Raw genomic sequence first — 16759 nt, forward strand, 5'->3', positions numbered from 1 at the left:
TGAAATTTATATGCATCATTGAAATTTGTGAAACTTCCGTTGATTACTTCTAGAGTTATGGCCCTTGTTTTACTTTCTTGAACCTTGTGAACATTCAAATGACAAAAGTTATCATCCGATCTGTATGAAATTTATATACATTATTCAAATTAGTAAAACGAAATAGCCTGTTAAATTTCAACGATTTCTGTATATTGCTTCCAGCGTTAAGGCCCTTGTTTCTGTTTGTAGAACCTTGTGAACCCTCAAACGACGAATATTAGAATCTAATCTGTATGAAATTGTCTTGTATATGCCCCCAATTACCTACAAAAGAATGAATATTCGTCAACCCTTATCGACCACTTGAATGATTTAGCTGCTGTGGGCGTATGTTTCGTTGCCAGGCAACCTATTTTTAACTTTGTTAAAATACAATTAAATTAAACAAAGATACAACTTACAAATCTGATATGACAAATGTTTGATTTGTAAAACAAATAATGATTTTAAGAAATAAATGTTAATTAAAGTATCCAACGAAATACGACAACAAATGAAGAAATAAGAATTCAGGACGATGAATTACGAATGAAGAACACTAAATAAAGAGCTGTTTGGTCTTCCATACATTACTGACAAATGTATTATTATGGCCTAATATTAATGCTGTAAGAACTACTTGAAGGAATTATTTTCCTAGTAATTTGAGATATTTATGCAGTAAACTGACTGTATAAATCATTATATCAACTACCTCTCAGTGTGGACGTATTATGTCATCACCTCGAACAGCCGTCCAGCACCATAGCTTGTGGATCTCCTTGATGCTAAAGCAATTACACAGTTGACTTTAAATTCATACACAGTGTCTATGGTCATGAGACAAAGAAGTCTCTTGATTTTCAGCAATCTCTGTTAATTACTGCCAGAGTTATGGCCCTTGATCACTTTGATAAATCTTGTGGACGCTCTAGAGGCTAAAGTTATCATCCAATTTAAATTTATACACAGTATTTAAGGCCATGAGACGAAGAAGTCTGGTGAATTTTAGAGTTATTGCTCTTGATGACTTTGAAATATTTTGTGCGCACTTGGACAGTTATGGTTTATTTGCAAAATGACGGAGAAATGTAGATATTATGATAATAAAATAGAATTTGAGTGAGTATTTATAATGAGCATTGAGAGGTCACATCAATCTTTGTCAACAGTCTTTTTGTTGAAGTAAATAAGTATGACTGAGTAATGTTGGTATAATATTATATATACCGGTACTATTTTTATATGCCCACATAGAAATGTGGTTGTATATTGCTGCCTGTCCAACGTCCACAATTTCTTGTGATCACTCTACAGACTACTTTGAAATTGATATATGTTGTGTATATTAGTGAGATGAAGAATCCTTTTTAATTTCAATAAATTCTGTTATTTTTTTCTATAGTTATGGCCCTTGTAAAAGTTATCATCTGATCTGTATGAAATTTAAATTCATCAAAGAATCCTATTGAATTTCAGAAATTTCTGATAATTACATCTAGTGTTATGGCCCTTGTTTCACTTTGTTGAACCATGTGAATGCTCTTAAGAACAAAAGTTATCACCCGCTCTTTATGAAGTGTCTGTAAATTACTTTCAGAGTTAAGTCCTTTGTTTCAGTTAGTGGAACCTTTTGAACCCGTAATCTAATCTGTATGAAATGGTCTTGTAATTGCCCCCATCATGCATCAACCTTTGTTCTGTCGACCGCTCGGACGATTTAGCTGCTGTGGGCGTATGTTTCGTTGCCAGGCAAACTATCTTTGAAACTTGAAATCTGGTTTGTTTTTGTTATTGCTTCCCTCATGTATGTTACAAAATGTAAATATATCTTTAGATTAGTAGCAGTGTTATAGACAATGTTGTGTATAAATTATGTATCTATTATGAACTATGAAGTATTTATATTAGAGCAATATATAAATATGTGCAATGAGTATCAGTAGAATATATTTATCTAGCACTGATATCTAAGTAATAGTAATCAAATTGTTCAAAACTCAGATATCAACATCAGTTAGGTAAGTAACTGGATGTGCATTTAAAGGGGGGTTTGATGATTTAATTAACAATAAATTTAGTATGTATAAAGTGTAGTAGTGTGTATTAGATGATGTATGTAATTGTATTATATTTTTTTAGGTGTATATAAATTATAAAACCAGTAAATATTATATATATTTTCTATTACAACATAACTCACAGTGCTAGATGACCAGGGCTCCTTTTATGGAATGTACATCATACATACATGGAAGTTCAGTAAATTTCTAAAGCAAATTGTTAAATTTTTACATGTATTTCGAAATAATATATTGTTGCCAATGTTCCATATCTCTCACTTTATTACCTTGCAAATTATGGCTCTCAACATACAGACAGAAAAATAAAATGCATCAAGGTTGTTTTGGGGTTTGTTTTTACCAGAAAAAAACACATACTCTCCCTAATTAGCTCTTTGTGATTGTTGAGTTGATGTAAAAATAGGACTTAAAGATATTTTAATGATAATGGTTTTTACTCATCAAACATGAGATTTGTCCATCATAACTGCTTTTGACTTGGCGCCATATTATTGTCACATCAGCTTTACATCTAAATTTCAACTTTTAAACTTATTAGTTGAGCATTGGTAAACAATTGAAATTAGTAGGGAAAACTTTTGATTGAATTTCAAAATAGTAAGTCAAATATTTTTAATAAGATGATAGTAATCACAGAAACCAAAACAAGTGTATCAAATCAATAGTTGTAGAAACATTTTGAATTATGATATCAACAAAATATATCAATTGATGTGGAATAGTGTTATCTTAGTTAAAATTAAAATCAAGGACAATTGATATCAAACTCAAGTATGTATACATCCTGTTTTACAGTAGTATATTGTCACTATTGTCATGTTGCATACCAAATATTTACACAAATCTAAATTATATTCGGAAAGGGAACCACTGTAGTAATAGATATATCTTGTAAGATTATAGACAGACATATTATGGAGAGCTCAAATATATTGTGATTTCCAATTGTGCCTCGGGAATCAGAGTTATACTATTGTAAATGTATTGGTTTTACAAGCTATTTTGTTAAGAATGAAGAAAGATAATGCCAATAGAAACTGCTTGACTAATTTAAATTATAAATACTAATTATTAAAACAGTATTTATATGTTATGTTGCATGTTTTAACTATTATCAACTTTTCTATATAATGTACACAATGTTATCAGGCATGTTTTTCAACAGAACTTTTATAAAATATATTTAAATCTTTATAACTGTATTTTGTTATTTCTTAAGGTAAAGTATGAGTCATTAATGAGGGGTATCTCTTTATCAGATTGCCTATCTGTCTATCTTTGTTTTGATGGTTATCCATATCTCAAAACTTTGTACACACAAAACAAATTCTGAAGTAATGCCTTTTCCTATTTACCGGTAACCGATTTTATTGAGGAAAGGTAAATTCATAATTTGTGCACACATTGTACTGGAATTTTACATTTTGATATTTTAGGAAAAGAATGTTTTCCTCTGAAACTAATTGGATTTGATTTCATTTAGCATAGAGTGTGATTTTGGAATATAACTTTTTTTTCTTTTTTTTTTAAAAACTGTTATTTACATGCTTTTTCTGGAGAAAAATATATTTTATTTTACCACCATTTGTAACTTGAGTGATAATTTTTTAAAGGTTTGAACACACATCAATTATGTATGGAAGTTGTTGTTGTTTCTTTATTTCCAGAAAGCCTTAGAATTAGAAATTTACTATGATATTGTCGAGAAAGGATAGGATTGCAATTTTCAGAATTCAGATTTTTCACCCAATCTGCATAATTTATGCCAATTCAGTACCTATGTTCAGTTGTTTTAAGCATACTGAAAGAAAAACAAATGCTTCTAAACTTTGAAAGATAAGGAACATGCAAATGTTGCACAAAATGCCCAAATTTAATCAAAGTGCCAGGACCAACTGAAAAGTCTATTAACCATCCTCAGAATGTTTGAAATTTGATGAGAATTAGCCTAAATAGTCTTGATCGTCCAGTACAATTTTACTGTAACAATGAAGTCTTGATTATCTATTTTAACGTTATATTATTAATTAATGCAGGTGTTGGAATCCAATGTCGTGGCCATTTAATGATTAAAAGAGTGGATTATGGGTCTAAATACTAATTTGAATCCAGAAACAAGACCTGCAAAGGGCAGGAAGATTAACCCAATAGGCTACGAACTAAATACTACCACATACATGTACTACCTCAATATTGTAAAAAAAACTAACCGAATACTTTAATTATATTAAAAAAAAATTGAATTAATTCGTGGAAAACTTGTAAAAATGTAGGTCAGTGCTTAATTGGTGATTTAACCTCTCCACCATCTTGATATTGCTTGAACCCTTACCAAACCCTTCACATGATACCTGCATATTTTGGCACTAATTTCGATTGGCCACTGACCCAGCAGGGGGAGTATCAGATTCCTTGATCGTCGTGAATACCAAGTGTTGCGCTCTCCAGCTAAAATATCAACCTGTGGTAAAGGGAGATAACGTAGCTATCAGTTCGGGATTGCAGACCAGTCTAGCAACATCTACTTAGTATTTGGTGATCAAGGGAGGTAACTGGAACATCAAGACATTGGCCATCACTTTTGTGGTACATTTTTGCAAGTTTCCCACAAATTAACTCAATTCTCATATGTGTGTGTCGCCTACAGACAGCCATTCTTAACGGTGCAGACATATTTCTCATACCTTAAGGTTGATCCAACAGAGCCATGCCCAATTTTTGTGTCCGTGTGTGTCGCCTAAAGGCCACAATTCTTAACAGATCATCTTGAAACTTTGCATCCTTATTTCCCAAAAATGATGGCTTTTGTTGTTTGGTGCATGCCTGACCCATAATGTCCAAGTTTTGTGTATATCGATCGCAATGTTGAATGGATCGTCTTCTAACTTGGCATATTTATGCCATATACCCTAAAGATGGCAACTACTCCCTGGGGTGGTGACGTACTCACTTTTATCTGTAAATACTCTACAGGTTGCAATTATTAACAGATTTTGTTCAAATTCGGCATGATCAATCATTTCAATAACAGGGTTTTATCTGTTTATATAGGCCTGTATCCAACCCCCAGGAGTAAAGCCATGCCCAGTTTTTGTGTTTATTGTGTACAGGCTGCAATTATGAATGGATCATCTTGGAAGTTAAAATGTGTTTCTAATAGCAATTGTTTACTATTGCCATGCATGCATTGTTGCTTCTTCTATAAATAGGGAGAAAAGTAAAATAAGCCGAACCGTAACCGTGTCATTCTGTCATTGTATTTTTATCAAAATTATCAACCACAGATGGCAATGAAATGAAATGGGGTTTAACGTCCTACTGTTCTGCTCCTATACTGGGCTAATGAAGACGGGCATACGCCATACAGTGTGCTATGAGGGAAATTTTGCCTGGGCAGCGGTACTATCTCCTATTCTTATATCGAATTCCAACTGTCAGTTGATCATTTACGTGCAATCCAATATATACACGAGACCTCAAGTGTTTCGTATCATCCGAAGGACTAGACAGCTGTCCTTGTCAGGCCCTCCGTCCTGCATCACTGACAAGGGAAAAACCATGGCGGAAAATCTGGATGAACTTTCTTGGCCAATGCAGGGATCGAACACCCGACCTCCGGGCTAGCAAGCCAGCGTCTTACCCACTCAGGGACGAAGACGACCCGCGCGCCGAAGGCGCAACGCTGGTAGGGTGGTCTGGGGGGGTTCTCCCCCAAGAAAATTTTTGAAATTTGACAACAGGAAACGTGTTTTGCAAGCACTTCTGGGAGAAATCTAGGTATCATATTTTCCAAATTTATGCTGCTATTTTGACTATAAGACATACTACTGTACTACACAAGACAAACCCACCACGCCTTCTTTTCCTTCCAGAACGTAAAATAGCTAACATATCTGATCTAACACTAGCACTATATTCAAATAGCTGGGTTGTTGCGATACTTTTTTCTCCAGGTCTGGTAGTGTATATTAACCCTTTAAAGCACCTAGTCGATACAGACATAATGTCTGCGATATCACCTCGGTGGAAGCGGACGTAAAATATAACTAACAACAATATTGGTGTGACTGACAGAGTACAAGCCCATTTAAATAGATCCCTGCTTTATTCTAAAGCCATGGGACAAAAACAATTTAAAAACAGTTAATGACCTACTGTTCAACTGTTTTACTTCATTAGACACATCAGAGCTCATTTTCATGAATTCAGCTATAGTGTATGACTCACTAAGCTACTACTGCATAAATATGTTATTTATACTACCGTAATATATCTATATATATGTCTATATCTAAGTAGAACACTAAATATCTGCTTCCCATTGGGTGTGTCATATAGGTCCTGTGATGTACATAATGTACAGTTTAGCCTATGCTACATTAAAGTTTAGTATGTAGAGTATATGTCAAGTATAAGCTGCATGTGGGAGGTCACCTCTCATTATTCACTTGTGAAAATAACAATATTCTGTTGCTGTGGAGGAGCCTATCAAAATCCAAAGGACTGTTTACAATTGTGGTAGAGGAAGAAATAATTCAACCTCATTCATTATATAGTCTGTTATATTCTTTGTTCAGTATAGCTGACTATTTATGGCTGTAAATACGCATGTGTAACTGATCATTCTATAAATATATTGAAGCCAGTGACACGGAAGGCATTGGATTATTAAACCCATGTTTGGATTACTGATATTATTGTAGCAGATTTATGAATCTAGAACACTCATAAAACAATATGGTAAGTGGCCTAAATTTGTTTTACTTTGTTTATATTTTCATATTTGATGATAAAGATAATAATTTGAATAAACATATCTGATTTGGTTGACTGTGATATATCATATAAATGAGATTATATAATGCCATTATTAGTAGTCTAGCTAGTTGAATATAAGAAATAAACTGTTGTACAGTCTTAGGCCTACCGTATATAGACTCAATATACATCATATTGTATATAGTTTATATTTTTAATTCATTTGACTTTACTACAGCTATTGTAAAGATTTAACATACCGTAGTATTTTGGGGAACATAGGTCCTGTTTAGTATGAATGTTATTTCTGTCTGAATTTCTGTATGATAAATTAGATAATTTCTGATGAGTTGTACCAATTCTTATTTGAAGAACAAAAAATCTCCATGATCAAATGAACGGGACCTCTTTGGTAGTTAAATGTGTTATTTCAATTAATGGGTGAGCCTAGCTCTGTAGAAATTATACTTGTATTAGTTTTGATATACGCCCACATTGAAACGTGGTTGTAATTGTAAAAATAATTATTGTGGAATATAAGGCCTACTGACATGAAATTGAAATGAAATGAAATGAAATGGGGTTTAGCGTTCTACTAAACCAGGTACCACAAAGTAGCTTAGTTTATATGAAGTGTTATAATATACTGGTATGAAATAAATGCATATCTTTTAGCAAAAGATATTAAAGATACATTATGGGAGATTCGATAACGAGTTGGCAGTTCTCACTATAATAGTTTTATAAAAACTAGATAATGTAAAGGCAATTTGCTGAAAATTTCATTCAAATTGATCCACTATGAACCGATCAGAACTAAGCAATGGAAATTTCCGCCTAGCCTTGATCATCATTACTAATCAGTACAATAAACAGCATAGTCTTGATTATCCATTTAATCGTTAAATCGTGAATGAAAGTTATGCAGTAAATCGGCTTATAATCCACTAAAGGTCGCAGGCCAGCGATGCCATCTAGAGTTAATTAATGTATGCTCTTGCATAATGTATATTTAATTAAGTGTTTGATGACTGTCTCTGTTTTTTTTTTTTAGTTTAGTAGAAAAAAGAAAGTTCCACATGTGCCACAGGCGGCACAGAATGAGGATCTTGGCTTACAATCAGATCCGCTCTCACAGATGTCGGATAAAGATGTTGATGAAAATTTTGAAAAACTTCTTGTGAGTTGATGTATTTATGAAAGTAATTCTATTAATTATAATACTAGAAGATGTAAATAGTTTGGAAGTAATGGGGTCATAAGAGGATGAACAATTAGAGATTAGATTTCTTCGAGGATCCTATATATAGATCCTTATCAAATTTCTAAACATCCCAGTTTTCCTTTCGGATAAGCTCTAATTGAGACAAAGATCCTGTGTGGACATATTCAATGCTTTGCATGGCTAATCTGGCTATCTTCTTCTATTTCATTAATGATATCCACTTTAATAGTAAGTTTATATGTGACTTGTGTGTTGATTACATATGTAACAATTTACTTATTAAACAGTTGTACACATTTCCAGAAGTTAAAGTTGTGAGCCAGTCTATTTGAAATTTATTTACCAGAGTTATGTCCTTGATCACTTTGAAAAAATTTTGGAACACTCTACTGCAGGTGTGGCCAAACTTGGCGCATTGGATGATTAGCGATTTTATTTTTTCGTTCACATCCTTTTTAGCGAATGTTATCTTTCATATTTCAAATATGCTTAATGAATCAAACTAGGAAAGAAGGACTTTCATTCTGGAATTGATATAAAAAATCGTTGTTGTGTTTTTTCTCGACAAAGACTGCATACTCGCATTTATAAACCCTTTTTAACTTACTGACCCCAGTAACATACAATTAATGAGACTTACTGACTTGAAAACAAATTCATTATTGAGAAAGAAATCTGATGAGCTTTCCTCAGTCCCAAATGCTTCTGGCGTGATTCAATTCCTGAAGATCATTACGCTGATAAAATTTTACAGAACTACTTTTTTTGCCTAGAGTTATAGATGTTGTTTTGGAATGACATAATATAGATACAAACAAGCATTTTCATTCATGAAATTGATTAAAAGCAGGACAAGGTCTCGACTGACAGATTCAAATTAAAACAATCCTCTACTGCTCTCTGTAACCAATTCAACTCCAAAAATTGAAAAACTTTCAAAATCAAAACAGACTCAAAAGTCTCAATAATGTTTATCTGCTTTTTCACTGCCTTCTTTTGTAGGATGACATGAATTTAACAGAAGCGAAAAAGGCTCCATTAAGACAGAGAGATGTAACATTAAAACGTTCTATGCTTTCTATGCATAATAAAGGATCTGCTAAGGTAAGTGCTGATTCATGGAGGGTTTGATCAATCAGTTAATCTTATCTTCTGAGAAACTGTGTAATCAGAAGTTGTTATTATTTAGGAGGTTATTTAATAAATTGAAGAACTGTTATGTGATGTCATTACCGGTATATATAAGAATCTTAAAGGATGTAGATTGTTGAAGTTGGCAAGAACCTTTAAAGTCAAACAAATCTAATTGAGAAGTATGTCAAATGTTTTGACCAGTAAGACGAGTTATATACCAGACATAGATGTAGGTTCTAATGGTTGTATAGTCTGTGAACAGTTTCAGCTGGCGTTCACATCCAAAGATAACTACAGATACTAATCCACTAGATGTATGTGAACATGGGATTTTAATTCTAATTAAGTAAGAGTGATGAAATTTGGTGTATAAGTTCAGGTTCATTACATCAATACCATGACTAAGTTTGATGATGAGCATTTTCTATTCAGGTCAAGCAATTTGATTGGCTAAAGTTTTGCAAAAATATAATACTGAAAATATTATTGCTACACGATTATTATGCCTTATCAGGTACATATTATTTTACTTAATTTCAATCAGTCGGGAGGTAATTGGTAGTTGAAATATTGCTAGCAGGATGTGGACAGCGTGGTTGACAAGGTATACAATGGGTGTGGGCTAGGCTTGGCCTGCCTCTGTTTCGTATGTCGTACAATCGGCATGTTTGTTCTAAAAATTGAAAACAAATATGGCGTTTATGTAGGGCAGGAATTTTTTTTATTTAATTATTTCTGTAGTTTTGTAATCAGAGTTCAGCTTTAATGAATGTCATTTATTTATTTTTAGGATTAAGTCACAGGAACATCTGTATCTCTGTTGGTTTTTTGACTAAGATATAGTCATCAAGTTTTATGGTTAATGTAATAATTATTTACAGGCCCTGTCTGCTTTTTATTCCAGCCTGCCAAGAAAGATACACCACAAGAATTTATACAAGAATTACAAAATGCTGATTTAAAAGGAGATAAAAGATTGCGAGTTTTAGAATCATTGCGAGTTTCTTTAACCAGTAATCCTGTCAGGTTAGTTATTTAATTAAAATTGGGACAACCTCAAAAATTATACTCTAACTAGACCTGTTTGCGAACAGGTTTGATAGGTTTTATACAACCCAGTCATACATACACTTATACATTAATGTCAACATCTTGTAGATTAATAAGTTTTGTTGTCCTGGTTTATTTTTCAAGAATCTTAAAGAAAGCAAGGATTATTAAAATCTGTCAAAAAGTAATATTGACATTCGGGTTCGGGTTATACTTATTGAAAGGATATGTTGACATTATTACATGCATTATTTAAAAAAAAAATGATGCTTTTCCGGTGACCTTTAAGCAAGCAAAATTTCCTGTGTTTTTTTTCTTAAACAAATTTTAACACAGAAATCATTGCTACGATAGATGTGTTATGAAGATTTCAAGGAAGGGAAGTGACGAATGCAAAAGGAAAACACGAGTTATCCTTCTATACATATAATTGACAGATACATGGGCAAATTTCTGCTCACTAATAATTCCTTCGAAGACCAAACGTTGATATATGACACTGTGGGAGGATATCTGACAATTCAAAAAAATAATGCATGCTTACTGAGCTAAGTAGACTAACTGATCCAGTCATATAAATTCAATGGCAAACAATTACATACTTAAATGACTTATTTTCACTGAAGAAGCCAAAAATACATTTAAAGTAAACATAACCAATATTAAAGGTGCTGTGCCATAATCACATTAATATTTTTTAAAAGTTGTACAGAACATTTGTTTACATTTGTGTTTTTGATGAAACTTTCAGAATATGAACCAAATAACTCAATTTATCGTTTGTCATTGACGCTTTAATACCTGATTTCAAAGTTTTACACTATTTTAAAAAACTTCAATTTTATGACACCACTTTAAAAAAATCTAGGTCAAATATCAAAATTCTAAATGCGCCGATCGATTGCGAATTGTGAATGCTTTCCAAAAATATGACGATATTGAAAATTGGATAAAAATTGTAGCGCGAGTAGGATTTTAAAGATTGTCTTACATTTTCAAAATGGTGGCACTTTCGGTGAATTTTAACTTTATGAAATTACTCTAAAAAGTTGATGGACGACTCGCATTAACAAATATTTTTAAATAAGGCAAAAGTAAAGACGTTTAAAAGAAATCTGACTTCATCTTCAAACGGGAGATAATCGGAAAAATTTTGTTGACATTTTTGGCTTTATCCACCCATTTGTAATGTAAATTGTGAAAGTTTCAACTCAAAATTTCAAAAATAAAAAACTTACGTTAAGAATTTTCATTCTTTTCACTTTTGAGTTTAAAAGTGGGCCATACGCATGCGTCGTAGAGGTCACAATGCTCCGACATCAAAATTGAGAAATACGAACAGCTACAAATTGGTGAAAACCCCATTCAAATTGGTTGAAAAACAAAAAAAGTTTCCTACGATGTCTAATATTGGTCTATTTTCGTCGATGACGTCACTTCCTGTTATCATTTTTATAGTTTTAGTTATTCATTCACAATTCCAACTAAATACCTTTCGGATAGTATAGAGTTTAATTCTATAAAATGTGTACTTTTCCAAAACCAAGATGGAAAAAAAAAAATTAATAATAATAATAATCCGAACAAAAACAATAGTTTTTATAAAAACTAATAAAGATTTCATAATAAATCTGAGAATATCTGGAGAACTGTCTTTGTCTGATCAAAGCAAACAGCGGTTGGTAATATAAAAAAAATCCAATTTATCACACCACAGGATATTTTTAACAGAACCTTCAATCCAGATAAAGGAAGTATAAAAATACTTTTTTAACAGAGTTGGAAATGTTAAAGGTATGATTAATTGAAAAGTTTCCACATTCCAGAGATGTTATTATTTGATAACGATAAGAGGATACTTATCGAAACGTTGTACTTGTGTATAATAAACCAGTGATTATTGTTCCATATTACTGTGTTAGTTAATCCCTGGTTGTATGTGACAAGGAGTAGGGTCGCCTGTCTAAACTCGTGGGTTTTCTCAGGATCCTCCGGTTTCCCCCCACTGCTAAAGACCCCTACGCACAAGCAAATTATTGAAATAAAATTGAACCATGTGTTAGTCCCGAAATGATCTAGTCTGTTAGTTTTGTTATGTTTCTGATCACTAAATGCCAAATTAAAGGATTATTTATTTTGTTATGTGGTGTCAGAGGAAATTCACCACTCTCCTCATGCTCCCTACTAAAATTTCAGTTTCTTTCCACCCAGTCAGGAGTAGATAAACATATGTTTATTCTAAATAGTCTGAGTCGACCATAACCATTATTTTTCACATGTATCAGAATTTACAGCAACTGATCAGTTGTTCAAAAGCATTCCCATTATTCATTTATATAGTTGCATAGATATTATTGGTTGTGAGAATTTCTTGAATCAGGTGGCCTAGAAAACATACCTCGATTACTACATACCTTAAAAATATGATCATTGGTTGAAACAGATTTTAATATATAATAAGAATTTAATCTATTCTATATTTCAGTTGGGTACAGGAGTTTGGAGAAAAGGGTTTTAATGGTATATTGAAAAATTTAACATTTTGCTGTGATTCGTAAGTATTTTTATATTAGATTTACTCTGTTTTATATGCCCACATTGAAAGTTGGTTGTATATTAACTGTCACCTCCGTCCATCAACCACAATTTCTTGTAAACACTTTACAGACTACACTTATTATTCGATCTTGGTAAAATTTCTATATATATTTCTAGAATTATGACCCTTGTTTTTTTTTGTAAAATTTTGTGAATGCTTTAACCACAAAAGGTATCATCTGATTTGTATGAAAGGGCTTGAATATCAATAATTTCTGTTCTTCACGTCTTGAGTGAACCACTAGGAGTTCCATAGGGCAATTGAAACTGAATTATTAGAAAGGATGAAAGCTGCCACCCAATTCAGATGTTAGAAAGATAACATGATTGATGGCTTAAATATAATATTCTCTTGTTGATTGTTGGTGCCCACTGATATTGAAATGTTAGATTAAGTTTTTCTCTATCAGTATTTTCACTCTTACAAGAAATTTCGTTTCCAAGGGTCTTGTTTTACAAACAGCCCAGCTGGTCCGACCAAAGATATGTGAAATTGAAATTTTATCGATCTATGTTGCTTCACTATGTAATAAGCCCACCGCCATTTTTGATTTTGTCCGCAAGAATTTATTGGTAGGGCTGATTTGATTCTGATTGAATCCAAGCAGGGACATTATCGTTAATATTTTGATTTTGTTTTCTTAATTAAATATATTAAATAATCAATCTGATAACATATTAGCATGGATTAAATCTTTAATTCAAATTGGATATACTTAATTCACTTCTCTGATGCTAAACTTTGAGGCTTGTCATAGTTGGAAATATTAATATGTAATTGAAATGTAATTGACTGTTTCATTATTTTTGGAATGTAATTAATTACATTTCCATTAATTTAGAAATCTTCCATTATTCATTACATGACCATTACTTCAAAAATGTAATCATTACATTCCATTACCATTACCCCAGCCCCATCGGTGCCTTGATCCACCTTTGGGCCAACCACATGTATTATGTGGGCTGCAATAATATTCCACCATGTTACAAGTCATATTGACTATTATATTCTGTTACTCCTCTTTAGAGTATTATATTCTACTATTATTTCTGTTGCAAGAAGTTGAACTAAATGGATTTTAGTAGAATTTTATCACCAACTATTTACATATTGGATAGTAGCTTGGTTGGGTATTATACACAATGTGACCATGTCCAGTTTATAGCTATTGACTATAGGAGCATCATATTATCTGACCAAGGTCTTTTCCTGCGCTCCAATATGCAATGTTACATTTTCAAAATTATGTAAATTTGGCTAAAAGTACAAGCTGACCTGAGCTTACTTTCATTAATGGTGCACATTTCGAAAAAAAACATTAGTTTATATTTATGTTGTAATGTAACTAGTAATGTTACCTTTAATTAATTTTAACAGAAATGAAAGAGGTCTAGTTGATATAAACATAAGTTGAATCAATCTTAATTAGGTCATCTGATCACCCTTCTAAACTTTATATGAAAGAATATTTTTAATGGTCTGAAAAAAATCTTGCTGTGTAAATAATGCAGTCTTTTTGTGACATTATTTGTAAATCTTGACTTTCCTGAATTATTATATATTTTTCGAGTTAATCATAGAAGAAAAATGTGCATAATGCTGTTTGCAAGCTTATTTTCATCAAATTGAATTTTGCCCATTTTTGCCCACAAAAAATTAGTGAAAAGGTTGTTTTACCATGTGTTCAAATGGGTTAAGAAATTAATTGGGGAAGATGTACATAATAATGTTTTTAGTTTAATAACATAAAAAATACTTCTAGGTGAATATTGTCTGTCTTTCTGTCAAGATAATTTTCAATTATTGTTTATGTTGTTCCTAAAAAATTCAAAAAGTATTTGGAACATTTAGACTTTAGCTAGGAAACAATGGAGACAAATTTATGATAATTGGTGTTCCACTTATCCTGGATACATTTGAAATAGACCTAAAATCATCCATAATCTTTAAGTGCATTTAGCGATTGAGAAACACATTAACAGAACACAGTTTTTATGGAAACAATCACTGGTTTATTCTAAAAAAGCACAACGTTTCGACAAGTATCTTCTTATCGTTATCATTGTGCTTGATAACGATAAGATGATACTTGTCAAAACATCGTGCTTTTAGAATAAACCAGTGATTGTTTCCCATAAAAACTGTGTTCTGTTAAAATCATCCATTACTATCTTTATACTTCCAGAATAAAAGTTAATTATAGAGTTTAAGATCATATGCCATGAAAATTACATTTTATTAAAAACTATATTTGGTCAAAAAATTATTCAAATCAATCAATTCTAACCAATTCGTATCAGTCATTTTAAGTTATATTGGTTTCTATTGATTTAACAGCATATTCTTAATCTCTCCTAGAAAATAGTAATAATAATTGTGCTATCGTTTTCTAATGAGCCAGGCATTCTAGTTATTTATATATTTAATAACCACAGTCTTTACATAAATATATTGCATATACAAAGGATCTGGCTTTGTGTGCCAGTAATGATGTGGGTAAAAGTTATTTCAAGTATTTGTTTTCTGCCATAAGGAAAACAGAGAGAAGAGGTGCTTATGAATGTGTGAGATGTTTAAAAGCCTTTACAAACAATAAGGTAAGTAGTCTTATTTTATAAAGTATTCTCATTTCAACAATAAAAGATAAAATGAGTTTCTAATGTATTTATGAAAGTACCAGTATATCTAATTAATAAGACTGATAATTATCATAGTTCATTCAATATTGGGGATTTTGGTAGCTGAATGGTAAAATCATGCGCATTGCATCATAGGGTCTGTCATTGAGTGAACTGGCATAATTTTGATTCCCGCTTGTATGTGACAAAGAGTAGGGTCGCCTTTCCAACCTCATGGGTTTTTCTCCTGGTCCTTCAGTTACCTCCCACTGCTAAAGACCCCTAAGTGCAAGTAAATAATTGAAGTAAAATTGAACCATATATTAGTCCAAAAATGACCTAGTTTGTATTGAGTGGACGTTAAACCCCATTTCACTCTCTCTTTCAATTTTATGGATCTTGTGTCAATTCGAGTTTTTACTCCTGCTTATGATCCTTTAAATAACTATTTAATATCATTATTTCTTAGCTCTTTGGAGCCGACGACAACACCACATTCTCACATGGCTTCTGCAGTTTATGGGAGGCATTTATATTTGTCCACACACACAGTGTTAAGTTTATTCAAATCTGTCAGTTTATTACAACAGACATTCATATTTTTAGTTTTAAACTGCAAATGAATGATTGAAACCTTTATGAATATATTTTACACAAGTTAATTCTCATGAATTTTTTGAATGTTTGTTTCAGTTTGGTTTATTAAAAATATTAGACCATGAAGAAGCCTTAATAATATTAGCTCGTACCATAGATCCATCTGATCCTGCTACCATGTTAGAAGCTGTCAGAATATTGGCTGCTATATGTTTAGTCCCTCCAAATGGGTAGGTTTACATGCAACATGCAATCTCCAATAAGTAAGAGATGATATATGTATTAATCATGTCATATTTTTAATTCTTTTCATAGAAATATATATCCTATTGAAGTAAGACAACTCCCCACACCCACCAAGAATAAAACTTAAATATCATGATTTTTTAAGTCATTTGTTCTTAATTATCTACTCTCCCAGACATTGAACAGTAATTATTAAGGATGAATAAAGTTTTTAACTTCCTTTAGAATCAACAAGCAGTTTGTTAAAATAGACAAGTGTGATATAAACATGTATCTTATTTTTTTTTAGTCAGGAAAAAGTTTTAGAAGGAATAACAGATTTTGGTGAAATTAAAAGTCAAGATAGATTTGTTCCTGTAATTATAGGATTATCAACATTTGAGAATTTAGCCATGCAGGTAAATAACTTTGATACACAGACATA

At 31.9% G+C, this 16759-nt stretch overlaps 1 protein-coding gene across 2 annotated transcripts in view; it reads left to right on the forward strand.

Annotated features, from left to right (window-relative positions):
• The first annotated feature begins 6475 nt into the window (after positions 1-6475).
• LOC126830469 (protein diaphanous homolog 2) overlaps positions 6476-16759 on the forward strand; it is a 30714-nt gene continuing 20430 nt past the window's right edge. Inside the window, exons 1-8 of one of the 2 annotated variants that reach the window (XM_056102657.1) lie at positions 6476-6845; positions 7918-8043; positions 9091-9192; positions 10127-10248; positions 12758-12826; positions 15408-15471; positions 16186-16319; positions 16625-16733. In XM_056102657.1, the coding sequence (XP_055958632.1) occupies positions 6843-6845; positions 7918-8043; positions 9091-9192; positions 10127-10248; positions 12758-12826; positions 15408-15471; positions 16186-16319; positions 16625-16733 (729 nt within the window). In that variant the 5' untranslated portion in view covers positions 6476-6842. The remainder of the gene's footprint in view (positions 6846-7917; positions 8044-9090; positions 9193-10126; positions 10249-12757; positions 12827-15407; positions 15472-16185; positions 16320-16624; positions 16734-16759) is intronic. The other variant, XM_056102656.1, reaches the window with a different exon arrangement.

This window comes from Patella vulgata, chromosome 8 (assembly GCF_932274485.2).
Source record: "Patella vulgata chromosome 8, xgPatVulg1.2, whole genome shotgun sequence".
Classification (NCBI taxonomy): domain Eukaryota; kingdom Metazoa; phylum Mollusca; class Gastropoda; family Patellidae; genus Patella; species Patella vulgata.